This window comes from Triticum urartu, chromosome 3 (assembly GCF_003073215.2).
Source record: "Triticum urartu cultivar G1812 chromosome 3, Tu2.1, whole genome shotgun sequence".
Taxonomy (NCBI): Eukaryota; Viridiplantae; Streptophyta; class Magnoliopsida; order Poales; family Poaceae; genus Triticum; species Triticum urartu.
Genome location: NC_053024.1, coordinates 563,682,956 through 563,710,376, shown reverse-complemented (window position 1 = coordinate 563,710,376; position 27,421 = coordinate 563,682,956). Strand labels below are relative to the sequence as shown.

At 45.5% G+C, this 27,421-nt stretch overlaps 2 protein-coding genes and 1 pseudogene across 6 annotated transcripts; all 3 read left to right on the top strand.

The window, feature by feature from the left end:
• Positions 1-799: 799 nt before the first annotated feature.
• LOC125545024 (FBD-associated F-box protein At4g10400-like) lies at positions 800-5,823 on the top strand. Of its 2 annotated transcripts, none has more exons than XM_048708862.1 (4): positions 800-937; positions 2,379-3,325; positions 4,921-5,076; positions 5,166-5,823. In XM_048708862.1, the coding sequence occupies exons 2-4, from the start codon at positions 2,420-2,422 to the stop codon at positions 5,535-5,537; spliced, it is 1,434 nt and encodes a 477-aa protein (XP_048564819.1). In that variant the 5' UTR covers positions 800-937; positions 2,379-2,419; the 3' UTR covers positions 5,538-5,823. The 2 variants fall into 2 exon arrangements, with proteins under 2 accessions (XP_048564819.1, XP_048564818.1); XM_048708861.1 differs by having other exon boundaries at positions 800-972.
• A 622-nt stretch (positions 5,824-6,445) lies between these two features.
• Positions 6,446-11,699, top strand: LOC125545021 (annotated as a pseudogene).
• Positions 11,700-12,418: 719 nt separating this feature from the next.
• Positions 12,419-17,540, top strand: LOC125545022 (probable DNA replication complex GINS protein PSF3). 4 transcript variants are annotated; one of them, XM_048708859.1, is made up of 8 exons: positions 12,419-12,599; positions 13,166-13,193; positions 13,340-13,424; positions 13,499-13,570; positions 13,959-14,062; positions 14,286-14,378; positions 16,829-16,968; positions 17,053-17,540. In XM_048708859.1, exons 3-8 carry the CDS (start codon positions 13,380-13,382, stop codon positions 17,181-17,183), a joined length of 585 nt encoding a protein of 194 aa, XP_048564816.1. In that variant the 5' UTR covers positions 12,419-12,599; positions 13,166-13,193; positions 13,340-13,379; the 3' UTR covers positions 17,184-17,540. The 4 variants fall into 4 exon arrangements, with proteins under 4 accessions (XP_048564816.1, XP_048564815.1, XP_048564817.1 ...); XM_048708858.1 differs by lacking the exon at positions 13,166-13,193 and adding an exon at positions 13,160-13,165; XM_048708860.1 differs by having other exon boundaries at positions 13,160-13,193.
• Positions 17,541-27,421: the final 9,881 nt, after the last annotated feature.

Sequence of the window (27,421 nt, the reverse complement as noted above, 5' to 3'; positions counted from 1 at the left end):
TGGAGGGAGTATTAACCAAACAGCCTCCACCAGCGATATTGCATATAGTGTTAGCATTATTCTGTTCATTGCTCTACTGTGTTACATTGCCAGCATATTCCATGTGCTGACCCGTTCTTCAGGATGCAACATATTATGTTGCAGACTTTTCAGACGAGGAGTAAGGTTCGCTAGGTCGTTGCCGTGCAGCTCAGCTATGTCGTTGGAGTTGAATGACTCACTTTATCTTCCAAGTCTTCCGCTGTTATCGTATTAGATGGCCTTAAGCCATATTAATGTAATAAGTTCTCCTTTGGGAGACATTCGATGTAATAAGTGTGTGATTGCTACTCTGTTATAAATCCTCCGAGTACTGTGTGTGTCAGTATTTCCGATCTAGAGATGACACTGAAACACAGAGACTTGACCGTCTGAGATCGGGTCGCTACAAATTTGTAGAGAAAAACATCTAGGATGCCAAAATATATCTCACTAGATTCAACATAAGATGTATTTCATATTATATATATTTGTAATATTGTAGGTATAAATAGTTTTTTTTATAAACTTGGTCAAAGTTTGACTTTAAAAAAAAATTCATATGCACTATTTTATGGAATGGGGGAGTATCAAACTTCTGTATCATTTGATTAATCAGAAAAAAAGAAAAAGAAAAAAATGCATTGGTCTCGCATGAAATCGAATGATGTAGGAGTTAAATGAGGCTTAATTAATTCTTATCTAGATGAGAGCTGGTCACACCTTTATTTTTATCTTGTGTTTTATCCAAAGGATAATTAATAAACTCCTTATTGAAGCCAGGCAGTGGCACGAGACATATCAGTCCGGTGGCACGCCACACCCCAAGCCTCGAACCCACCTAACCCTAGAGAAGCCCTCGGCCTCGGGTCGCCGGCGCCGTCGGCGACTCCGAGGGAGCTCTCCTCTTCCCTTGCCGGTGAGAACGGAACACCTCTCTGCCAGCCGTTTCTCGTAAGCATCTCATATCTTTTTTTTGCCCAAAGATCCCATTTCCCCTCTCTGTAAACACGTCGCGTTTCCGCTGCTAATCTATGCGCAGCAGCATGCAAACTGCTTAAATCTGGCATGCCAAACTCGTCCTACGGCGAGCTCTGGTGATAATCTGGCTCTTAGATAATCCCTATTGGTGTTAGTATTAAAACCAGTGGCGGATCTAGGATTTGAAGACAGGGTGGTCCTCCTAAATTTTTTTGACATCTATGACATGTGAATTTTCTAACTAATTATCAATCCCACATAGAGATCCCGTATGTTCGTATCTACATACCAGATCTACAAAAGCAGTGTCCGTGATCCTCTTCATTCTTCAGTAATTTTGCAATAATAACTTTCCTTTATCAAACATAATAACGTAATTGAACACAAATGATGTGCAAAATTATTTCTACTATGTGTTTGTCTATTCATGTGTTCTGGACAGTGGATAGCACGACAAAGAACAAACCCTAAATCAATTGGGGGGTTTGGCAGTGGGCGGCCTCAAATCTGACGACCACCGGGAGTGCTGGAGACCTGAGATGTGGTCTGTGCGGCGGGCGGCGGGCGGCGGCGGCTTGCTCCAAGCGCCGTGCGGCCAGGGCCAAGGCCACAGCCCGCAGGGGTCGCGGACGCGCGGAGGGTGAGGCTGGCTGTGAGGGCCGGGTGGATGGCGGAGAAGAAGGGGGGAAGAAGAGGCTCGTGGGCGTCCGGGTGAGCGGCGAGGCTGACAGGGTCGCGCAGAAGCGGCGAGGCGGGCGGGGACGGAGGCGGCTGGGCATCGTGGGCGGGAAGGCTCGATGTGGTGCAGACGTGAAGTGGTGGATGCATGCATTGTTGCTTGTTGGGTCAAGTGTTATTGGGCTTTTCTTTTTCTCTCCAACACGTCTCGAACTGCATAGGTATAAAGGCCGGACCAAAATTCCAGGGTGGGCCGCCACCCTGGCCACCCTGTAGCTCCGCCTCTGATTACAACAACAACAACAACAACAAAAACTCTTCATGGATTGGAAATTTGGATATCTACTGTTCATTACTTGGCTAGAAAATGCTCGATGCCGAGCAAAATGTTTTACTCTGTCTATTAAATTGCTAGAGAATGTAGTGCTCTGTTGTGGTATGCAGAAAAGTTTTGGTAGGAACGCAATACACAGGGGAGGCTGGAAATTGCTCTGCTTCCCTAATTTGGTGTTAAGATCGTAACCGTTATAAGAACTAACCAAACCTGCATTGCTTTGTGCGAACAACCCAGCTAAACAAGTAAAACATTCATACTGATGCAACATTGATAACATGGACACTTTTTGCGGCAATTGATATCTGCCCTGGGCCGGGCCTCATTACTTCATGTACTAATTGTGGAATATGTACACACATGGCAGGTTTTGAAGCCTTTAGGTAAGAAATCTGAGGTAGGGTTGCTATGGAGTCGTCAGATGACGAGCATGCCATGGAGAGTGATACTGTGACTAAAAGTGATCTGATCAGCGAGCTGCCTGAAGACATCCTCCAGAAAATCCTGTCGTGCGTGTGGATTAGAACTGTTGTGCGCATGCGCAGGGTGTCTAGGAAGTGGATGGAACTGTGTGAAAGCCTGCAGTTCATACGCCTTGATTACAGAGATTTCGAACATTGGAAGGTCGAGAAGTTTACTCATTTCGTTAACAACCTATTGCTTGTCCGTCGGAAAGTAGACTTGCACACATTCCAGCTGCATTGGAATCCTCATGGTCCCCTGAACTGCAATGATGTCAGAATGTGGATTGGCTATGCGGTGAAGCATAATGTTAAAGTGCTTGACGTGAAACTTTGTCTATATGATAAGACTGTTTTACCTCCTGCCATTTTCACCTGCCGCTCGCTTCAGGAGCTAAATTTGCAGTGGGGTAATGCTCCCTACCGAGATTATGACCACACGGGACTTGTACTGCCTGACATAATCAATCTTCCTTCTCTCAAGAAACTTACTCTGCGCGACGTGGAAGTGGATGAGCTTTCTCTGAACAGATTCATTGCCCGGAGCCCTGGCCTAGAAGACTTGAATTTGATAGACTCTGCGATGCGTCTTGATCTCATAGCCTCAAAAGCATTAAAAAGGCTAACCCTTGATGGCTTCCTAGGTGAGTGCGATGGATTCACAATTGCTGCCCCTCATCTCATTAGCTTTGAGTGCACGGGATGTTCACTGGAAGCTATTTCCTGGAGAGACCAACCATCTCTAGAGAGCGCACGAATAGATACTTGTGGGTACACATTTGATTGTGAATCAAAGTTCACTGGAGTTCTTAAGTATGCCAAGAAGCTTGCATTATTTGGTTCTGACATAAAGGTATGGCTTTTGAAAAGACAAGCCTGCGGTTCTATCTGTTGTTTTTTATCTTTAATATTTTTGCTAGAACATGCATTCTTTTATTATTCTTGTTAAACTATATAAAAATGAATTATAAAACTTATTACATTATTCAACCGTTGCTGTTGTTTGTAGTCATTAATGTCAAATTTATCACTACCATGTTTCCAGAACAAAATGGAAGTAAACAAAGTAGTTTTACTTAATAGTTGAAACACTTCTGCTGCAACAAAAAGGTAAAATCTAAGTGCCGTTGCTCAATGATTTGGGTGTACATTTTGTTTATTCTTGCTGCTAAAGTGGATCTGATCATTTTGAATGCAAAACCTAATATCCATGAGTTCATCATATTGCTCCGTTAACTTTGAATTAGTACTAATATTTAGAGCATCTCTAGCAGATCCTGTAAAAACACCACCTGTAAAAACAGTTTACAGGTCCCCTTATAACGAATTTACGGTACCGCGAGGCATCGGGCAGAACAGATCCCATAAACCCGTACCATAAAAGTTTTTTTTTTCTTTGTTTTCTCCTCACGCTTCTTCTTCCCCGGGACACACACATGGACGAACTCGAACTCTGGCCGGCCAGAACGGCGCCGCTCCGGCCTGCCGCCTGCTCCGGCCCGCTGCCTGCTCCAGCAACTTTCCGGCGACGCTCCGTCCCGCCGCATGCTCTGGCGATGCTCCGGCCAGCTGCTGCCAAGCTGCTCTGCCTGCTCGCTGCTTGCGCGCGGCGTCGCCAGGCCCCCTGCTCGAGCGTTGACCGGTTTTATGGGATCCTCAAAAAACGGCTCGAATCCTCCATATATGACGGATGGTTGCTCTAATATACGGGAACCTGTAAAAAAATATGGGGTATGCTATTTTACAGGATCTATTCGGTGTTTTTTTTTTCAACCTGTACAGTAAATCTGAACGTTTGACCGTTTCTACAGGATCTGCTAGAGATGCTCTTATGTTGGTCTAAATTCTAACAAACAACTATTGGAGTTGGTTCAATATTTTTCTATACTGATCTCTTCCACAATTTGATTTTCTTACCTTAGTTATGTCCACCAAAATAGAGCACACTTTCAGTAGAAGTAAAAGTGGATCAGATATGATGGAAGCATTCGGAGTGTGAAACCTGGATATGAAATGTAATTCTGTTTGATATGGATACTGTTAAGCTTTAACCACTTTGTTAGTGCTGTGCGTAAGCAGATAGAACAGAAAAAAAATGCGCTTGAGACATTGTGTTTGATAAGCTTACTAACAAAATTGGCAGTTTTTGTTTTTGATGAGCTTACACTTAGTTACTTGGAAGGCTTTAACCACTTGCATGTTTTCTCAACTGTAACAAAATTCATAATTTTCGTAGTGGGAAATTTGGTCTGTTGGCTTCTTATAGCTGAATATCAATTATCAATTATGATGCAACAGTTTTATATTGCTACATTTTCATGATGTCTTGTGTTGCAATGCTAATTTGATGTTTGCACTCTTCCGTTCAAGTTAATGATACGGTGTTATCGGTATTATAATTGCTTTAGGTTTGTCCTAGTCATAACTCACTCGCTCACTCAATGCAAGGTTATGTTGGAAAAGGAGCTGCCAACATGTTCAGCGTTTGAAAACCTCACAACTCTTGAGATTGGCGAATGGTATTTAACTGAGGACTTGTTCGTTGTGCTTCGCTTCCTCCAGCTTTCACCGAGGCTAGAAGAACTCACTTTGATGAATAGGCCGGTATGCTGCATGTAATATCTATTGCATTTATTATATTGAGAAGTTTTGCTGAAATATATCCTCTCCTTTTGCTTTCTGTTTATCTCTAGCTTGATGAAGGAGCGGAAATAGATTGCATGCCAATTGACGGGATGACCTTCCGGTGTCCACTCCTTGAAAGTGTTGTCATACAATGTTCAGAGGGTGATGGAAGAATTGATAAGCTGCTAAGTGTTCTGGTAGTCAATGGGATTAGTCCAGACAATATAAATATTGCCTTCTATGATGAAATTGAAAAGCGGGACCGTGCGGAGAGGATACGTGCCGACGAGGAACGGTCGAAGGAGCTGCGCATCTTCGAGAAGAGGGTGAGGAGAAATCCAGAATGGAGAGAGTATGATCCTTACGCAATGAGTGAGTCTGACAGCAAGCAGAGTGATGATGGGTTCAGCGACGCATCTGATGACCCTGATGACTACTGAGGGGGTATGGCTTTCAGAGCAATGAATTTGAGAGTTTGACGCTAGAGCCCTGCAGGGTGGGCTACTGCTTTTATACCCATCCAATATTCTGTTCCTTCTGTTCTAGATGAGACCTTCATCTCTTGGATCCTTCATCTTGCTTCTGAAACTTGGTGACTTGTGGGTTATGGAGCCGAACATCTTATGCTCCGAGCGTTTGTACCGTTTGAGCATAGTTGTGTAATGCGACATGTATACATATTGACCTGTTGTTTTGAACATAGTTGTGCAATGTGACATGGATACATATCGACCTGTTGTTTCTGCAATTACTCTCTAGTTAGCCGTGTGGTCACTGATGGTTAGTGTTGTCCCATGCTCTAGAGTTCGTGTGTGCACTGTACGACCTTTCATATGATGGGAGGCCTTTTCGGTTAATCGACTCTAGAGCGGAGTTGTTTTCTTCCTAAGCTTTGTTCTTGGATCATCGGGGCTAGCATGATCAAAGCACAAAATGAGCACCTGAGAATAACAATTGGTTTTTTTTCTCTTGCTCAACTAATTGACTCAGGCATCCTTCATATTTTGGAATCCTACAGAGATGGTTGTTCAAAAGAATTGAATTTCATTCTCATTGGAGGTGTTTAACAAATGAGAGATAGTTTGTGGAGGATAAGTAGATTTTTTAACTTAACCGTCTGTTCGAAGGGATAACTCGGTCCTAAGAAAGCAGCTCGCTAAACTCAAGCTTGAAGCATAGTTATTCATCTAACCATCATTGTCATTAGGAAAACGTTTGTTTTAAGCCGACTGATAACAACGAAACTTAAACCGTCACACTCGCTTGACACGTGTCCCTTGTGGCGCCCGCCCGCCGCCCCACTTCCTAGCGTTATCTTCAGGCCATCCACACGTTTCCTCCAGCCTCATTCCTTTTTGGACGCCATAGCCACCATCCCCACAAGCTCGCCATGGCCTATCTCTCCTACTTTGATCCCGCATCTCCTTGGTTCATCCCTGCCTGCTCCGTCTCCCTGGTTCATCCCGCCATGGCCGCACCTCTCCTGCTTCACACCTCGCCATCTCCTTGCTTCATCCCCGCTCGATTCTTCTTCATCCCGTCATGGCTGCACATGCTGATTTTTTTCTCATGGTGTGGGCGGCGATGCGAGGGGTCCGGCGAGGTGCTGCAGCCGTTGATGGTGTCTCAAGGCGGAGCCTCTCGCCGCACTTGCTACAATAGGGAGGCCGAGGAGGAGGTGCAAAACATCAACAAGCTCAACCGCTCGACGATGTGAGGCTGCAACAGCCGGTGAAGCAGAGGGGGCTCGCCGGCGTTGCGATGAAGCATCGCCGGGGGGCCGCCGGAGCTGCAGTGAAGCACGCGGGGTCGTTGAAGCGTCGCCGGAGCTGCAGTGAAGCGTCACCGGAGCTGCAGTGAAGCACGCGGGGTCGTTGAAGCGTCGCCGGAGCTGCAGTGAAGCGTCACCGGAGCTGCAATGAAGCGTTGTCGGAGTTGCATTGAAGCGCCGGAGGGCCGTTGAAGCTTCGACGGCGTTGCAATGAAGCGCCGACGGAGCTGCAATGGAGTGATGGCGGGCGCCGGCGGTGTTGCGCGGGGCTGCCATGGGGAGCTTCTGTGTGGTGCTGCTGCCATGGAGGAGCTACCTCATCCTGCGGCTGTGAGCGTCTAAATCGGACGGCTCTAGGGGCGGTTTAATTCTGCTAAACATCATCCAGATGATTTGTAGCAGTGGCCTTGTCATTAACATCAAAACCCTCATTATAGGTTGTCATTTCAATCTCCTCTTTTGGTGGTTAATGACAGTATGGTTAGTGGTAATTCCCAAGTTTTTTTGTGTGGGGTTGATTTTTTTTTGAGGTAATTTTGTGTGGGGTTGATAATTCCAAGTGTGGCGAGAATTGTAGCACTTTTCGAAAGTGGAGGCCGTAAGTACATTAACCCCCAAAACTGCCCAAATAGGCCCAAATATCAGGCGGGCCGGTGGGCTAAACGTGCCGGTGGGCCGGCCTGTTTCCTTGCTGTGTCCAGCACGACCCATGTATTAGGCCCATATTAGACCGTGCCGGCCCAGGCCAAGTTTGGCGGGGGCACCCTCGGTCCCTCCCTCCGTTCGTGGGGGTGTAGCTTTACTCCATCCCGGTCGGCCGGTTGGGGGGCAAGCCAAATCCAAACTTCAGAACTCAAAGTGCCTCGCCTTGAACCCTAGGAAACCTGGCGGGTGCGATTGGCTACCGTGCTGGACATTCAGCGAGAGCGCTCCTCTTCCTCGCCGGTGAGAACAAAGCTTCTTCTTGCATTTTATTGTATATATAAGCATAAGCATACATTGGTACCATCCCAGATCTGGTTCTTGCTCTCATTTCACCCCCGTTTGTTGTACTCTGCGTGCTCAAGCTTCTCGGATGAGACCAAGATATCTCTCTTTGTAAAGCCACACGTTTTCCCTTTGGAATCCATATCATAGTTTTGCAGGTTCACTGAAAATCTATGCACGCCTGCTTGCCAAACCGCTTAGGGTGTGTGTGTCAGTCAGACTGTCAGTGCCCAGATTAGCCCTGCCCAAAAGTAAATAAAAAAAGATTTCCCATTATACTGATAACCTATGATTGACCAGACATTAGCGACGGTCTTCTTTTTCATTTACATTTTCTGAAATTTTTAGGTACTCTCCTTACTGGCGTAGTATTACAGAAAGTGTCATGTTCTGGGTCTGTGCCCATAGCCGACTAGGGATATGCTCAATGCCAAGCAAGATTTCTTACTTGTCAATACATATTTTGATGCCCTATTGTGGTACGCATTTTTCGGTTGGTCGATTACCCAGGGTGGCGGCAACCGTTCTGCTCCACGACCCCCAGTTTGATGCTGAAGTCACAACAATTATGAGCACTAACCAAGACTTGCAATACTTAGTGTGAAGAGTCCACTAAACAAATAAAACCTTCATATTATTTATGTAGCATGGTAACATGGACACTCTTGAGATAATTGAACTTTTTCTCTGCTGGGGCCTCATCACTTGATGTATTAATCGTGGAATGTGTATATACATGGCAGGTTATCTAGCCTTTTTGGTTAAGGAATCTGAGGCAGGGTTGCTATGAAGTCAGGTGATAAGAAGGCCATGAGAGGTGACAGTGATCAGATCATACACCTTGATTACAGAGACTTTGGGCGTTGGAAGGTCGAAAAATTTGCTCGTTATGTTGACAACCTATTGCTTGCCCGTCGTAATGTTGACTTGCACACATTCCGTCTGCATTGGGATCCTCATGCTCCCCTGAACTGCAATGATGTCAGAAAGTGGATTCGCTACGCTGTGAATCATAAAGTTAAAGTGCTTGACGTGGAGCTTTGCATGTATGATAAGACTAATTTACCTCCTGGCATTTTCACCTGCCGCTCACTTGAGGAGCTAAATTTGCAGTGGGGTGGAGCTCCTTTTCGAGATTATGAGCATAAGGGACTTGTGCTGCCTGACATAATCAAGCTTCCTTCTCTTAAAAAACTGACTCTACGCGATGTGGAAGTGCATGAGCTTCCTCTGGAGAGTTTCATTGCCCGGAGCCCTGGCCTAGAAGACTTGCATCTGATAGACTCTGCAGTGTGTCTTGAGCACATAAAATCAAAAGCTCTAAAAAGGCTAACCATTGATGGTTCCATGTATGGACCAGATAGAATGACAATTTCTGCTCCTAATCTCATTAGCTTTGAGTGCACCGGTTTTTCACTGGAAGATATTTCTTGGAGAGACCACCATCGCTAGAGAGCGCACGCATAAATACTTGTGGGCGTACATTTGGTGGTGAATCTAGGTTTACAGGAGTTCTTGTGCATGCCAAAAAACTTGCACTATTTGGTTGTGACATGAAGGTATGCTTATCAGAAGACAGGCCTGTTGTTCTGTTTGGTATTTTTCTACTTTGTTTTCTTGCGAAAATATGAATTATCTTTTGTCATAAATTCTGTATGGAAAAGGGTTTAATAAAACTATATGCTCTCTGCTCTGTATCTAGAGCTGTGGTGCATGGTTGCTGTCGCTTGTAGTTGATAGTAGCACGTCAGCATGTGTATTGCTATATTTACCGAAAGCAAAATGGAAGTCAATAAAGTGGTTTTACTTAAAAGTTAAACACTTATGCTGCAACTAAAAGGCAAATATAATGTGATTGACTAATTTGTCAATGTACATTTTTGTCATGCTTTGCTTAATTTACCTCCTGTAAGTTGTCAATATTGGTTATTTTACTTTTTTGCTGATGATGTTCTGAAGATATTAAGATCCATTAGGGAAATGCCTGCAAGACAAACTCGTGTATCACATGTATTGCTTAATTTTCCTACCCTGATGGATTGAATATTGGCGCCCTTACATTTTCAAAGTGCAGCAGTAGATTTTGCCCTATTTTCAAGGCGTATTTGTCTATTTGGGATCAATAGCTTTTAGTTTTCTTTCTTAAAGGCTCTTCATGTGTTATGTTTGTTGAGATCGGTAATGATTGAATATCGGTTGCCTTTGCATTGCCGGTGCGCAGTCATGTTTTACTGAGGTGTATTTGAAATCAGAAGTTCTCTGTTTTCCTTTCTAGGAGGTTCTTCGCAAGTTATGTTTGTTGAAGTTTAATTCTAGTGTGGTAGGCTTAATGTTGTGTGTGTACCTTTTTTAATTTTTTTGCTGCTGAAATGGACGTGAATGTGCAAAGCAATATATATATGAGACCATGAGTTTATCCATTAATGCTGAACTAGTTCTGGTAATTCATGTTGGTCTAAGTTCTAACAAACAACTGTTGGATTCATAATATTTTTCTATACTGATCTGTTTTGTGATTTACTTTCCTTCTATCAGTCGTTTACACTAGAACAGAGCAAACTTTCAATTTTAGTAAAAGTGCATCAGATATGAAGGAAACATTCAGAATATGAAAGCTAAGATATCAAACGTCATTCTGGTTGATATGGATATTTTAAGCATTTGCTGATTTGCTGTGCGTAAGCAAATGGCAGAAAAAACATGAACTTTAGAGATTGTGTTTGATAAGTTCAAGGTGCAGCTATTGTAGAAACATCGGGCAATGTTTCATTTGTTTGTTTTCATAGTGAGACATTTTGTCTGTTGGCTTCTTATAGCTTTCAACATTAGTTGTCAACTGTGGTGCGGAAGTCTTGTAGTGGTAGTGCTACATTTTCATGATGTCTTGTGTGGCAATGGTCATTTGATCTTTTCCCATTTTTGTTCAGTTATTATACATTATCATGCTTGTTTCTGCTTCGGAATAGTTATAACTCGCTTGCGTACTCATTTAATCAAGGTTATGTTGGAAAATGAGCTGCCTACATGTTCAGTGTTTGAGAACCTTGTAACTCTTGAAATTGGCAAATGGCACTTGACCAAGGACTTCTATGTTTTGCTTCGCTTCCTCCAGCTTTCACCAAGACTAGAAGAGCTCACTCTGATGCATAGACAGGTACGCAGCATGTAATATTATTGAATTGAAATATTTTGAAAAGGTTCGCTAACATGTAGGACCTTTTCTCTCTCTCTTCCTGTTTGTCTCTAGCTTGACGAAGCAGCAGAAACAGAAGGCATGCCTACTGATGGAATGACCTTCCAGTGTCCATTCCTTAAAAGTGTCATCATACAGTATTCAGAGGGTGATGATGGAATTGACAAGCTGGTGGATGTCCTGGTAGCGAATGGTGTCAGTTCGGACAAGATAAGTGTAACTTCCTACGAAGATATCAAAAAGAGGGCCTTCGCTGAGAATGCACGCGCCGAAGAGGAACGCCCGGAGCAGAAGAGGGCGAAGAAAAATCCAGACTGGGAAGATGATGACTCCGACGAACAGAGTAACCCTGATGATCCTAGCAGTGACGAGTATGATCCTGATGACTTTTGAGGAGCGAAGCTTTGGCAGCGATGAATCTGAACATGATGATTTCTAGAGCTCTCTAGGGTTAAGGTGTGCCCAACCATTAGTTTCCCTTTTGTTCTGCATGAGACCTTCATTTGGATCCTTGTCCTGAAACTTGGTGAATGCTGGGTTTTGGAGCAGCAAATCCTATCCATATATGCTGTAAGCATTTGCACTGCTTGAGCATAGCTGTGTAGCGTCTTGGCTCCGGGTTTGATTTCCGCGCCTGCTATTTTGCCGAAATTGTCTGGACCAGAGGTGTTTGCAATTGCTCTGCTGTTAGCTGTGTGACTACTGATGGTTCTTCGATGTGAGCTGTAAATAGATGCGTGGATGTTCCTGTGATTTGGGCTGTTACTACTGCTAGATGATATGCAGTTGTATTAGAGATGTGTAGTGGAGGTGGACGTTTGGTATATGGGTGTATCTACACCCTACATGAAAAGGAAAGATTAGTTGTAATTAAATAAAAAGTCAAAAAATTCTTAAAATATTATTTAAATAAACTTGACCTTCCATTGTACCGCCTCCGTCTCGAAAGTCTTGTCTTAGATAAGAATTTTGGGATGGAGATAATACTTGTGAAAAAGTTAAAAAAAACCCTTGACTGGTTTTAAAAAGATACAAATTTTTGGTCAAAATAGTGTGAATAATGACTCTATAATAGCAAATAAATTTTCAGCTTGCTTCAGTGCTTGTAGTTGTCGTTAGGTGGTCTACGGAGCTGGATGTAATTTTCATTATTTCTTGTGCATGTTGTACTACCATTGAATATGAATAGATCGAAAGTTTTCCCGTAAAATAATAATGATAAATAAATTCTGTTTTTTGCCTTGAAGTCAACTCTGGGCTTATTTTCCATGAAAAATTATATATACTAGTGCAAAAGAAAATTAAGTTTATTGCAAAAGACTTCTGAACTATTTTGACTTTTTTTTGTAATTATTAAATATTTTTCCCCATATAGGCTATAGGAACCAAGACTCCAAGAGGTACTACTCTGATAGTGCTGCTTGTTTTCGAAAAAAGATAGTGCTGCTTCGCCCGCGCTCCCCGAAAATCAGAAGCGAAACGCGCGCGGGAGGACAGGAGGAGCGGCGCTGGAGCTGGGAAGCACAGCAGGCCTCGACGGCGGCGGCGCAGGTCAGCCTCCCCCTCTTCCTTCTCTCCCCGCCCTCATCTTCCTCTTGTCTCCCCGCCCACCCCCCTCCTTTCTCTCTGCGGCGTTACGCGTTGCCCCGTCTGCCCCTCACGACGGCGGCCTCCATCTCGGATGCGGCTCGGCCACCACGGCCAGCAGCCCATGCCGGCCGCTGCCTCCTGCCACTCATGGCGACCGCCGCGTTGCTCACCACCGCCGGGACCCCATGGCGACCGAGCCTTTCCCCCTCGCCCCCCATGGCCGGCACCCCATGGCGGCTGCTGTGTGTAGTGTAGGTGCTGTTATTTCTGTACAAGTGCTGCTGTTGTATTCTTGACATATAACCTTCCACAGATATTCACATGTTGAACACAAGTTAGTTTTAAACATTACTCCCTCTGTAGAGAAATATAAGAGCGTTTATATTCAAAGTACAATATTCATCCTATTACAAATGAGCAATTCCATTTTGACAACGATCATCCAAATAATATTCAGAATTGAGTCTCTCATGTGAATTCCAAGTGTCTGTTCTTGAACACATCCAAACAACATTATTCAGTTTCAGGTTCAATTTCAATATCAATGTCTGCGAGGTTTGATGTTGGGACCAATTCAATTCCATGGCCCTCAATATCAACATCAACATCAACATCCAAATGGAGCCTTAATATATAGGAGGCCACATTTGGTGAGTGAGTTGGACTTTCTCTCATCGGCATACTGCAAATTGTTGATGCAGGGTTGAGAATAAGAAACAGTGACCTGTCCCACCTGGCGAAATGCCTTGTTACTACGACGTTGCCGACATCCTCATGGAGGAGGAGGTAACCGTGCTCGTGTTATCCTCTGGTTCATTTATGCTTGTGCAGATGACATGAATACTCTACTGTAATTGCAGCTTATTTCGGTTGTTTTCCAAGTAACTGCAAATGGCGTCGGTCTGCTAGATCCTGGTGCCGAGAGAAACAGTGTAAGCATCTTTTTTTGACCCTTAGTGTAAGACTGTAAGCATCTGTCCGACGGCATTTGTGTATTTATGTTTAACTGCTATGTTAAACTTGCTGATGGGCAACTGCTGCCAATTCTTCCTCTGATCTGTTTGTTCTTGAGCAAATTACTTTTCAAATACGTTGACTAGTTGAATGATATTTACCTGAGATAGATGCATTGTATTTTAGTTTGCAAAATTGATATGGAATGCTAGATGCTTTCTTTTGCCCCTCTGCCTTATTTCTTAGTGAACACCAACTGGGAGTTAGATGCTTTGGTTTTTTAGCACCTTTTCTTGCCACTGTGGAAAATGAATCAAAGTATTTATCTGGTTCCAATGCTTAATATCTTATATTCTTTATGTTCAGGTTGAAAAGGGTGCTAAAGTAGACCTTCCATTTTGGCTTGCGCATGGAATGCTGTCTCTGGAACAAGCGGTGTCAATAAATGTACCTCCTTGCTTCACCCAGAAGTAGGCTTCTTCGTAATCTGTTTTTTGTATTTGTAGAAATTCTTGAGAGGGACACTAATATATACTGGATGCAGTAGTATGTAGTTATCGTTCTCATTTCAACAAATTTACATGGAAATTCCTCTTGTCAACTTAATGATGCTTTTAAGTAGATACCCTTTTTAACTGAATGAAATACCCATTGGTTGAGTTTTGTGGCTTGTGTGACGTAATTTGCATGCAGAACTCGGAAGGAGATCCAAGCTGATGCAGCCTGTGTTGATTTGAGGGTTCGGTGCCCTTACTTTTATGAGCTTGGATGCAAGATTGTTCCTCTGTAAGTTCTGAACGATCTCAGTTACACATTCTATTTTATTTCCATTTTTGTCTATCTCATTTCCTTTCTCTGTGCAATCTTAAATTCACAAATTCTCAATTAAATGTTTCTATACGATTTTGTTAGAAATAGATTACCCACTCCACTGCTTCGCAGAACTTTGATGAGCCTTAGCCATGTTATATTCTCAGTTGCAATAACTGGGTAATTGTGTAGGCATACAACACTACAATGCATTATGCTTTCTACATGTATTCTGTTTTTGTAAAAAATTAAATGCTTACATGCCCATAAAAAGGATATTTGCAGTGGCATATTAAGGTAACATAGGAGGAACTTCTATAAGTTCAAGTAGCTGTAATCTTGGGGAGAAGATGCAATTAATACTATGAATTGTGCGTAGGTAAAGTTGATTGCCTGCTAACAGAAATGCAATCATATGGTTTTCTTTACTGAGGGCCCAGACTAACACATGCTTTTAACCACACTCACAATGTTATCTCCCATCTCAATTTAACCAAACTATGTTCAAATTGGTGTTTAATCCAAATGATTATAACTTCCAGCCTCATGGTTTGAGCATGTTCTACTGTTCCTATTTGGCACTTGGCAGCAAGCTCCCTTTTATCTGCTCCAACAAATGATTTAATAAGTCATAGTGAGACATGCCTTTTTGCTTTAGCCTTTTAGTTTCAGTTTTGCTTCTAACAAGATTCAAATAAACCGCACCTTCTTGAAATGTGATTGATTGTTCTTCTTGTTCTTTCATTTTATTCTGAATAAGGTAATATATGGTCGCTTCGAGATGATCAAATATATTCCTTGCTGATCAAATATATTCCAAATAAGGCAGCTCCCAGCACAGAAACTACTTACAACCAGGTAAAAAAAACTACTTACAATCAGGTCACTAGGAAAACACTAGAACAGAACATGAACCAGTTCAAAATACTGCAGCTAAAAAGAGCCACACTCAAGTGCTTCTACTGCATTGCTCCCTCCTCAGGCACCTTCAGTACGTAGGACCATTGGACCCCATCCCTGCCTCTGCTGAAAAAATTCACTGGCCACCAGCGTTAGCATAATTTTGCCGCGTTGCGACAGTGTGTAACTAAGTTTTCCTGAATAAATAAGTTATGGTTATTTGAGGTTTGTCCCTTTTCGAAGGCATACTCTGGACGATGTACTTAATTATGACAAGAGCTGACTGTAATCATCTTAATCTGGAAATGTCAAGGATCCAGATATAGATCTCAATGGTGATTTGCCTTCAATTTTAATTGCACTAGAACATAAATAATTGAATGTTTAGTAGCCGGCTAGCCGCCTGTAGCACATGTTGTGAGAAACTGGGTGAACATAGAGAGGTGCCACTTGACAGTGAATTGGTTATACTCTGAGTGATCCTAATTGGGATTTGAGTTTCTCCTGATGGTTCAGGTGAATAGGTTGAAAATGTGTAACTATTCTCAGATTAGATATGATCTATGTCAATCACAATGCCAACGTGTCATTTCATGACATGCATTGTGTGGCACATTCTTTTGTGCTCAGTTTGGAGCTCTGAATTTCCTTATAAGCAGACCGGGAAAGGCTCTGAATTGCTCCCCTTCTATATGCAGGTGATAAAATTGACCCAAGTCACCCAACCCATCTGGTTTACTGTCCACATTCAGTTTGAAAGACCCCCCGCAGGAGGTGGAGTCCTCACTGCTGTTCCAATTTTGTCAGTTCTGTGAAATATTGTTAGGTGTTGGCTTTGTAGGGATACCATGAAGTAGTTATGTAGTGATGTTTGGGCATCTTAGGGCATCTCCAATGGGAGAGGCGCTAGGCCAGGGCGCCAGGAAAGAAATCCCAGTAGATCGTCGGTTAGGCTGTTTATTCCCAGCGCCTAGTGTGGCATCGATGCAAAGAAAAGCATCGAGCGCTAGGCTGTTTCCTTTCACGTACGAGAGCTGGGCACTTCTTTCTAATTGGTAATTAGAGCCTGTTTAGCACCTCCCATTGGAAGAGAGGGCGCTAGATCCCTTTTTATTTTCTGGATATTTATTTTTCACGCCACAAGCGCCTGTATAGGCGCCTAGCATTGGAGATGCCCTTATATATTATCCACCCCCCCCCCCCCCCCCCCCCCCCCCCCACACACACACACACACACATTCTTAATACATTTCACTGTACCATTCAAAGTTTGTTTCTAAATGCATATCATTCTACTATTTGAGGTAACTTTACACCATTTTTTCCTTTTGTCTATTCCCAATCCCATTAATTTGTATGGACTAGACTATGTGACTAGCACAAAACTTTGAAAGGTAATAGGTGGTGTAATAGAGGGGGAGTTCGATCTTTAACCCCACACTTGAGTTATTACTTCCCTACTATAATGGTCAGACTAAATTATTTTCCTCGCTGAATTATGAAGTTTGCATGGCTTGCATCAACAGGGTGGGTGACAAGAGCATTGGCCAGTTCTTGCGCTACGCGTTCGCCAGTAGGTACAAGGAGATACTAAGCAAGGCACACAGCTCTTCGACGATGACAGTGCCCAAGTTCACAACACGCCTTACAAAAGAAGAAGCTCAAGGTACAAACATCTCCCTCGTGCACTTACTCGTTCCCCTGTTTGTTTTCCCTTACCATACCAACCTTGGTTCTTTTCGCCGTGAAGTGTTTGAATCTGCTAGGGAGTCGATGTCCGCCTTCAGGAAGTGGCGCGTCGGGGGTGCGAGGCTGCAGAAGGCGTCCATTCTTGGAAGGAAGAGGAAGACAAAGCTGCCTGACGGGCCTTCGACGCCCTGAACTGTTTTTACTGTGGAGCGCAGTGCCTGGGCGGGAGAGAGCCAATGTTTGCACACTGATAGATCTGGTACTGTAAATGTATGGAACAGAAAAAGCGCGAAAGGCAGTTCTGATCTGCGATCAGACGTCGGCGCACCTGATATGTTTGTTTGAATACTCGTATCTTCAATTTGTCAGTTGGACTGACAAACCTTAATTGGAGTAAGAGGCTGGGGTTCGCCTCCTGGGTTGGCCATCTCATCTTATTCTTCTCCTGGTTTAGCACACGGGAAAGAAATCAATCCCATCAACTTAAGCAGTTAGATGCTGACTTGTGAATCTCTGTTGTGCTTGCATGAAGGAGATCCGTTCCCATCAGTTATGCAGTTGCACCTCGCAGCTCCTCTACCTTAATCTTTGGTTGCGGTCTAACGCTCTTATATTATGTGACGGAGGGAGTACAAATTAGCGGTTCAGGTACGAGGAGGAGGAATAAACAGATCTAAACGCTGTCGGTATGGCTTGCCACACCAGGATTAGAACTCACAACTGACCCAGATCAAAGAATTACTCACTATAACATAGTCGACCCCATCTTTGCGTGGCTAAACAAAATGACGAGGGGTGCACAAGGACGTGATCTTGGATTAGCTACGAATACGATAGGAAACCAACTTCCCGGTTTTCATCCGGTTTGGTTGTGTATCGATGGAAGGCACTCGGACTTGTTTTTAGAAGAGGACTCCAGAGTCCGGCCAGACTCGATCCCTACACGCTACATATACACAGGCACGTGGACAACATAACACCTACCTACTCGTCGGAGAGCTGGTTTTTTTTTAAAATGAAGACGCCAGATGCGTCCGGCTTTAAATTAATAAAGCCCCAACAGCAGAGTCATACCAATAAGTCTTACATCACCAAAAGCCCCATCGGGCCACTACCATAATCGAGCGGAGAAGATAAAGTTACTGTCGCGTTACAAGGCATCGCCCATACTGAGCACGCAGGCTCGTCAAGCACTCAAAAGAGACTACGTCGACCACCGTAGTCATGGCTCCCTAGCCGCCGCATACACTTGCAGAATTCGCTGTTGCGCTGTCTTGATCAAATCAGCATCCTTGCGCCTCCCCAACGGACTCCACTGCTGCAAAAGAAGATTGCATTTGAAGATGATATTAGCCGGATGTGTTGGCAAGGTCCCCTCGATCGCGAGTTTATTCCTAGTTAGCCACAAGGACCATAGAAGAGCTCCGACACAGGTCCACACGACTCGTTTCGTTGAGCCTTGCAGCGCACCTAAAATGTGGATAAGCTCTGCAGCTGAGCGTGGGTCCCACTGGACACCAGCCGCGGACCGCACTGCGCTCCACGCAAACCGCGCTAAGGGGCACCGAAAGAAGGCGTGGTTCGCGTCCTCTGGGTCCCCGCACAACGCACAAGGCCCATTGGCCGGCCCATTCCGTTTGGCCACGTTCAGAGAAGTGGGAAGCTTATCACGGAACATTTGCCAAAGGAATAGTTTGATCTTCAGTGGCAACCGCGCGGTCCAAAGCCCTGCCACCACCAGCTGCGACGGCCCCTGGCACAGCTTGCGGTATAGAGACTTGACCGAGAACTTCCCAGAGCTGGTGAGCGCCCAGCTCACCGCGTCCGGTTGGTCCGAGAGCACCACCCGGTCAATCAACTGCCGCAGGGCTACAACACTGGCCTGCTCTGTCCCCTGAAGTTCGCGTTTGAAATGAATCTCCGGAGGGGTCGTACGCAGCGCGTCAGCCACCGACATGCCTGGGTCTACGGCAATGTCGTACAGGTCGCGAAATTCTTCCCATAGGGGGCGGGCGCCTATCCAAAGATCTGTCCAGAATCGCGCCGATCGCCCATCTCCAATCAAGAACTTAGCCCCCAAGGCAAAGGCCGACTTGATCGTCTGGAGATCATTCCAAAAAGGCGAGCCCCTTGCTCTACCTTCAAAGAAATTCCCGTTGGGGAAGTACTTGGCCTTAAGGAGATCAACCCAGAGTCCGGACGCCCCCTGGGCAATTTTTCAAATCCACTTACACATCATAGCGATGTTAAGCAATCTAGAGTTGGTGATCCCGAGGCCCCCCAAGTCCTTGGGACGACACACCCAAGCCCATTTGACCATATGATATTTACGGTTCGGGCTAGTTCCTTCCCAAAAGAATTTAGACCGCGGCGTGTCAAACTTTGCGTGCACCCCCTCTGCAAGCAAAAAAAGGCCCATAGCAAACATAGGCAGGGAAGAGAGGCTTGAGTTCGTGAGAACTAGTCTGGCCGCTTTTGAGAGGAACTAGATCATTAATGGCGCGCGTTGCTGCGCCCGTATATTTTGACAATAAATCGGTAGGTATTTCTAAAAATAAATAGGCATACATCAGAACAATGAAACATCAAGGTAATATAAATAGCATGATGTAATAGTTGTTACATCTCAGGAACAATGCAACAGGGTAAAAAGGCCTTCTTGGACTCAATTTTGATCTAGTACATGAATTTATTCATAAAACTGTGCAATTTTGAAAGCTTTGAAATCTAACCTACAAGAGAATCATTCTATAAGAAAATCAAACCTGAATTTATGCATGAAGCTGAACAATGTTGGAAGTGCTAACATATAATAAAATTATTCTTCGAGAAAAGCAAACCTGAATTTATGCATGAAAATGAACAATGTTGAAAGCTTCAGATCTAGTTTTTGTACAAAACAATAACTCGGATAGAAACCTTGATACAAGCAGACACGTTCACAACACCACATCCGTCCACAAAGCTGAAAATATACCAACTGGTTGATGCTTTATCTGTCGTCCTTTTGTAATTTTCTCTTCATGGAAGATGCGTACCCGTCTGCATCTCTAAAAAAACCTTGAATATTTGAGAGATCAAGTAAATAAATGTATGGATATATAATTCAAACATCGTGCACATAAACCATTCAGTTATGCATATATATATAATTCAAACATCGTGCACATAAACCATTCAGTTACTATTCATCACCCAGGGTGCAGAATAAGTTATTCTTCACCCGAGGTAATCTTACGATCATTTCATAATTAAATTACGTTTCAAATTCAAATAGTTACATTCGTATTGATTCACTACGTAAAATTTGACATAAGAAAAATAAAAATATAGGTCATAAGACAAGAAAATTTACAGTTTATGTGTATTTTAGACTATGTTTTTACGTTTGTAATTTTACATAACATAAAATATTTTTTACGGCGATTATATATTTTCTTACGGTCCCTTTTTGCGTCGGAAATAAAGACAAAACTTACGGAACGTAAAATTACGGTGCATTGATGGTAAAATAGAGAGGGGTGAAGAATAACTATTCCTCACCTATATATATAAAGAGGATAACATGATTTGTTGGCATCCGGGTGAGAGACTAATATTCGATGTAGAGATAGCTTGTAACAATAAAGTGACCCATAGGGTACGCCATAGGGGAACAATCAAAAGCTGACATTCGAGGAGATTGTATTTCTACTACTACATGCACGCATTGGCGAAATGCAGAACTGGATCATAGCATCACGAGACATAAGTAGACAATTCCAAGCTACAAAAGCATTAATAAAATCCCACATAGGATTGAAGTAGCATATATATGCATGTTTATTTCTGCGATGAAGCAGTTACAATCAACTGAAACTTTTTGCCCAACTATTAAACATGTTCACATATATTACCGATATAATATAGGAAAACGCTAGATTACAGGAGTGCAGCTTAACATTTTTCAAAATTCGCCAAAGTGTGGACATCAGTAATATATGGAGTATACCAATTCATTGAAGATCTAAGATAAAGTAGGCGGTGTGGGTGAATGCAGACATCAAGATGGCACCCTCTGAAATGATGAATAGGACAGTGCACGGTGTGCCACAATGCCCTGCTCCAGATAAACTTCAACCCACTGCTTCCATTCACAAAACACCTTTTTTTGCTGATGACAAGGTCTGCAGCTTTCATTTTCAGAATAGTTAATTTACCACATGAAATTAATCCATACAGCCAAGCAAGATTAGCTAAAGAGCTTGATTGTGTCCTATATTCTGCATAAGGTCGTTGTATTAGCTCCCCTGCAATCTTAGAGATGGTCTGACTAACCCCATGCGGAATAAGCATGTCAAATATAAATAATCAATCAGCAAAGAAAAAAGTGACCAAATCTACAACTGTATATGTCTCCATTACTTCAGAAGAAAGCAATTCAGCTCAAGGAGTCTTAGGTTCATTGGTAACAAAACTTTCAGATAGGAGTATATGTGCTCTCCTATATAAATGTTTGAGGATTGTCTGGCAGAACTGACTATAATTGTATGATTGGCCAAATTAGCTAGTAACAATAATTAATCTATACTCTGGCTAGTAAGTAGTATTACATCCTCGGCGTTATCCCAAATAATACTGCATGTGAATCTCTTTAAAAAACTGGTAATAACAATGCTATGCCATTGTTTAGACATTTCAATGGCAATAGTTGAGATAGGTCTAAAACAACTACTGATGTAATGATTATGTAGTTTACCTATCAGATAAGAACAATTCTACTGTCTCGGTGGACTACATCTTGGGACCCTGCAAATCATTTAGCCATGTTAAGTTGTTAACTGTACCCATTTATGAAAAGCTAAGTTTAGGCCATGAGCAAAATAAGAGCATCTAGGATCCACCTAAGTAGCAAAAGAGCAGAGTTCAAGCAAAGTCCAGAACTACATACTGTATCCTCTGAATTAATTAAACATCAAGAACAAAAAAGATAACCTTTTTATGTGATTTTTCCAAAGAAATGTTGCTGACATGTGTGTACCATGGACTTTCAGGATCCCTTCATTGGGTTCCATTTCCTTCGTCAGCGACCGGCCGCCTGCGATTGTCAAAATGTCAACACCTCGGTGTGGGCTCAATCCGCTATAATCAGTCTCAACCTGGCCAATGATGGCCTGTGAAGCTCCGTGATGCGGGTGCTGTACTTTTTAAGATTGGGCCCGCCGGATATGACGGTTGTAACTGCGCAGACGCCCATTGCAAGGGAAGTTGCTCCGCTGCTAGAGCATGGTAGGGTTTCGTCCCACGAGATAAGAGATGAAGCCGAGGGGTCGAACGAGAGGCGGACAGTATAACGGGAGGCGCGAGAGGGGATACCACGACGGCGATGAGGAGATCAAAAACGGGGGTGGCGGGGCACCTAGGATCCATCCAGGTCACGATGAAGAGGAGAGGTCGCGAGGAGAAAGGGGCGTAATTTACCATCAGCGCGACGACGAAGATCCATGGGCAGGAACCCAGGCACCCAGCAAGAGGGCCTCCGTTGAGATGTCATCGTCCGCCTGCTTGGTGCGCCGCCGTCGCCTAGGTTTACTGCTTCTCGAGGGATTTTTTGCGATGGGGAGAGAAGGGGAAGGAGACGTACCGACTGCCTACAGAGCAATACCGAGCAACAAGTGCAATCAGAAAGCCCATATTGGCCCAATTAACCATATATGGCAGAATTTGTCACGGGAGTAGCTGCCCTAGAGACATCCATCCAGGAGTCAGATTGGCCGGCCAGAAAATGTTCATCCGCCAGATCCGATGGCCAAAAACCTTGATAGCCTGAGAGGGCAGGAAAAGTGCTCGGTTATAATGTCTTTAAATTTACCCCTCCAAGGGCACACCCTACCCCTCACCTTAGCACATAGAGGTTCCCAATCCTCTATCGTCGACCTTTTGATGTCAACTGGAAGGCCTAGGTATGTCAGCGGGAATTTACCCACCTTGCAGTTGAGTAAATCCACTATACGTTTACCTTCCTCCGGCTCAACCCCCATCGTGAGCACCTCGCATTTATGAAAATTTATTTTAAGCCCTGACATGAGCTCAAAACAAATTAGAATCGCTTTGACCGACGCAATGCTGTGGTGGTCAGGGCGAAACAAAAGCAGTGTGTCATCTGCATATTGCAGATGCGTCACTCCCCCTGGAATGAGGTGGCCTACCAACCCTTGGATATGGCCTGCTTCGGCTGCTTTCCGAAGCATTGTGGACAGAGCGTCCACCACGAAGTTGAAAAGGAGAGGTGAGATCGGATCACCCTGCCTGAGCCCCGTTTGTTCCGGAAGAAATGCCCTATTTCTCCGTTCACCGAGACTGCAGTTTGGCCTCCCGACACCAACTGCAAAATACGATGGACCCAAACGTCGGAAAAGCCTCTTCCAATAAGCACTTGCCGCAAGAAATCCCAATTCACACGGTCGTATGCCTTCTCGAAATCGAGTTTCAGCAGCACCGCCGCTTCCTTAGTGCGCTTTAGTTCATGAACGATCTCTTGCAGGGCGAGCGGTCCCTCTAAAATGTTGCGTCCTCGGATGAAAGCAGATTGGTTTCGATTAATCGAGCGATGAGCTATCGGACCTAGTCTATTGGCGCACGCTTTTGCACAGATTTTAAAAGGCACGTTAATGAGCGCGATCGGTCGGAATTGTCTAATATTGTCTGCCCCTTGGACCTTCGGGATGAGCGTTAAGACGCCATAGTTGAGGCGCGAGATGTCAACCACCCCCTCATGAAACCGTTGTAGATCTCGAAAATGGGGCCCCTAAGCAAAGGCCAGAAGCGCTTGAACATCGCCATCGGCCAACCGTCTGGTCCCAGCGCCGTGTCCACTTTCATCCCGAGGAGAGCGGCGTCGATCTCTTCTGGCAGAAAGGCAAGCCCTAGCGCTTCGTTTTCACAGTCCAACACATGTTGCGAATCCTCCCAAACGTCTTCGCGGAGCCCCGCCCCCTGGGCCTCGCACGAGCCCATCAAATTGATGTAGAACTCGTAAATGTGTCGGGAGATGTTCTCCTGTCGCAACAGAAGCCCCTGCTCTGATTGCAACCTTAAGATGGAACATTTCCGACGACGCCCGTTAGCATAAGCCTGGAAATACTTAGTATTGGCGTCGCCCTTCAGAACCCACTTCAGACCACTTCGTCTACGCCAGTATTCTTCTTCCGCGCGCAGGGACGCTTCTACCTGGCCCTCCAGGGCGTAGCGATGGGCCCATTCCTGCTCTGAGAAGGCCCTAGCATCAGCCAGTGCATCAATCCTTGTGATTTCCGCAAGGATCTCGGCGCGGCACTCTTTGTCAGACCTCCCTAGGTTTGCGCCCCATCCCTTGAGGCTAGCCCTGAGCCGGCCCCCCACCGCATTCCAAAATTCCATCGGGCCTCTCTGGGGTCCTAACGAATCAACGCATGCCCGCCATTTCGCCCTGAAAATCTCCTCGAAGCCTGGCACTTCGAACCAGGCTGTTTCAAAGAAGAAGCGTGGGCTGCGTCGCACCCTGTCCTCCCCCGAGGAATAGACGAGCGGTACATGGTCAGAGCCTATGCGTGTCTCCGCGACCAATGTACAGAGAGGGAAGCCCATTTCCCATTGCCGCGACATGAACACCCTATCCAGCACTGAGCGCACCGGATCGAGTTGTTTATTAGTCCAAGTGAACCTCGCGCCTGACCTGGTCACCTCCCTTAGGGCCATGGCAGCAATGGCGGAGTTAAACATAGTCACCCTAGGCTAGTTTATATTGTTGTTGTTCTTGTCGGCTCCCGATCGGATAAGGTTGAAATCTCCACCCACCAGAACAGGGAGCGTGGCCGCGGACATCGTGGTGACTTTGGCCTGGAGTTCCGCCAAGAACTCTGCCGAACGAGAGTGATCGGCCGGTCCGTAGACTTGTATGATTGCTAACTCGCGAAGCGAGGCACGAATACGGAAATGAGCCACGATATAAAATGAGCCTACGTCCCAGTCAATAACCTCGTACAGGGCTCGGCTCAAGCCCAGCAGCATGCCACCTGAGTGCCCTACAGCAGGGGCGTGCTGCCACTCGAAGCGCTCCAAGGGGTCGATCGCAAGCAGTTCATGAAAACGAAAATCTGCCTTAATCGTCTCTTGAAGCCCTACGATATCTATGTCCTCTTTGCGCATGTACTCTTTAAGTTGGGTACGCCGCCCCACGTGACCGAAGCCACGGATATTCCAGAACAAAGCTCGCATCTAGATCACGCGATTCCGGAGCCGGACACCCCTGGAGGTGACCGCTTTAGCCACTCGCCTCGTCTTGCCCTTGCAAGTCGTGGGAGAGGGAGCAACCCCTGTTGCCTGTCCCCCCTCTTCGGGCACAAAGATCACCACGGCGTCCCCTCCCTCGGGTACCCGGGGTCTCTGCTCAGCACGCTCTGCAACGGCAGCCGCGATCGCGGCCTGCGCTAACTCCTTAGCACGCACCAGTGAAATCAACTCGCTAGCCCCTCCTACACAGGAGGGATCCACACCGCTCGCATCTAACACCTCATGCAAATGATCGTCTGAGAAATCATCTAGAACTGTAAACCGGGGGGGTGGGTTACCTGAGATCTCCATGTTCTTCTAGGCTTGGAGGAGTTGCGCCCTCTGCAAGGACGGCATATTGCCCTTGGCCCCCTTCGAACGCGAGCTGGTGCGCACCGGCGCCGCTGGCACCGTCTTGGTGCGCTTGGCCTTCGAAATCAGCACCGTCCCTGCAGCAGCTGGTCCACTGGAGGCGCTGTCGGGGCCACCAGCGCCATGACCGACTGCCTCGGAGTGACAGACGCCCCCAGCGGCTCCATCGCGCGCACCGCCTCCGCGCTGACCTTGCGCACCGCCGTCTTCTTCATGAGCTTCACCGAGCCGCTAAGTGTAGAGCCGCGGCCACCAGAGGTAGGAGACCCAGCGGAGCGGGGGCGCGAGGAAGAAGGGGAGCGGCCGTGTGGGAACAGACCACCATCCGCACCCGCAGCCGCCATGGGAGGGGAGGAGACCAACCCCAGGTTGGAGCCATATTGGTTGGGGATCGAGATCGTCATCCCCACCGATCCCCCCTCCTCAGCCGCTTGCGTCATCGTTGCCCCTTCCACCTGAGCAACAGGGCCCGGCGCGGAGATCCCTAGCTTGTCCCACGCTGCCGTGTCGATGGATTCGTCCTCCTCCATGCTCGCCTCTTGCTCTGGAGCCTTGTCCTTTTGCTTGTCCTTGTCTTGCTCATCGGGCCCGCGGCCATTGGACGGGGGCGGAGGAGGTGGGAGGGCGGGGGCCGCCGGACGAGACTCTAACTCCGGCTCGAGCTTGACGTTGTAACCTTCTCCATTGAACCAGATCTGCACGGAGCCCCGGAGCTTGGCCGGCACACGACACGCGAAGCGCATGCGCACCGGAGCGGACCGAATCAAGGACAGCTCATCCACCACAAGGGGCCGCCCGATCATGGTCATGGCTGCCATCAAACGCTCCGCGCGCCGCTGCTTCGGGGGGATGACCCACATCTTCACCCACACTTCCGGCATTGACTGCGCCTTGGGCTCGGTGAGGACCGCGTCGCGAATGTTCGCCGTGATGTTGTTGGTGGGGAGGAACTGTTGGAAATATGCCCTAGAGGCAATAATAAAAGGATTATTATTATATTTCCTTGTTCATGATGATTGTCTTTTATTCATGCTATAATTGTGTTATCCGGAAATCGTAATACATGTGTGAATACATAGACACCAACATGTCCCTAGTAAGCCTCTAGTTGACTAGCTCGTTGATCAATAGATAGTCATGGTTTCCTGACTATGGACATTGGATGTCATTGATAACGAGATCACATCATTAGGAGAATGATGTGATGGACAAGACCCAATCCTAAACTTAGCACAAGATCGTATAGTTCGTTTGCTAGAGTTTTTCCAATGTCAAGTATCTTTTCCTTAGACCATGAGATCGTGTAACTCCCGGATGCCGTAGGAGTGCTTTGGGTGTACCAAACGTCACAACGTAACTGGGTGACTATAAATGTATACTACGGGTATCTCCGAAAGTGTCTGTTGGGTTGACATGGATCAAGACTGGGATTTGTCACTCCGTATAACGGAGAGGTATCTCTGGGCCCACTCGGTAATGCATCATCATAATGAGCTCAAAGTGACCAAGTGTCTGGTCACGGGATCATGCATTATGGTACGAGTAAAGTGACTTGCCGGTAACAAGATTGAACGAGGTATTGGGATACCGACGATCGAATCTCGGGCAAGTAACGTACCAATTGACAAAGGGAATTGTATACGGGGTTGCGTGAATCGTCGACATTGTGGTTCATCCAATGAGATCATCGAGGAGCATGTGGGAGCTAACATGGATATCCAGATCCCGCTGTTGGTTATTGACCAGAGAGCTATCTCGGTCATGTCTAC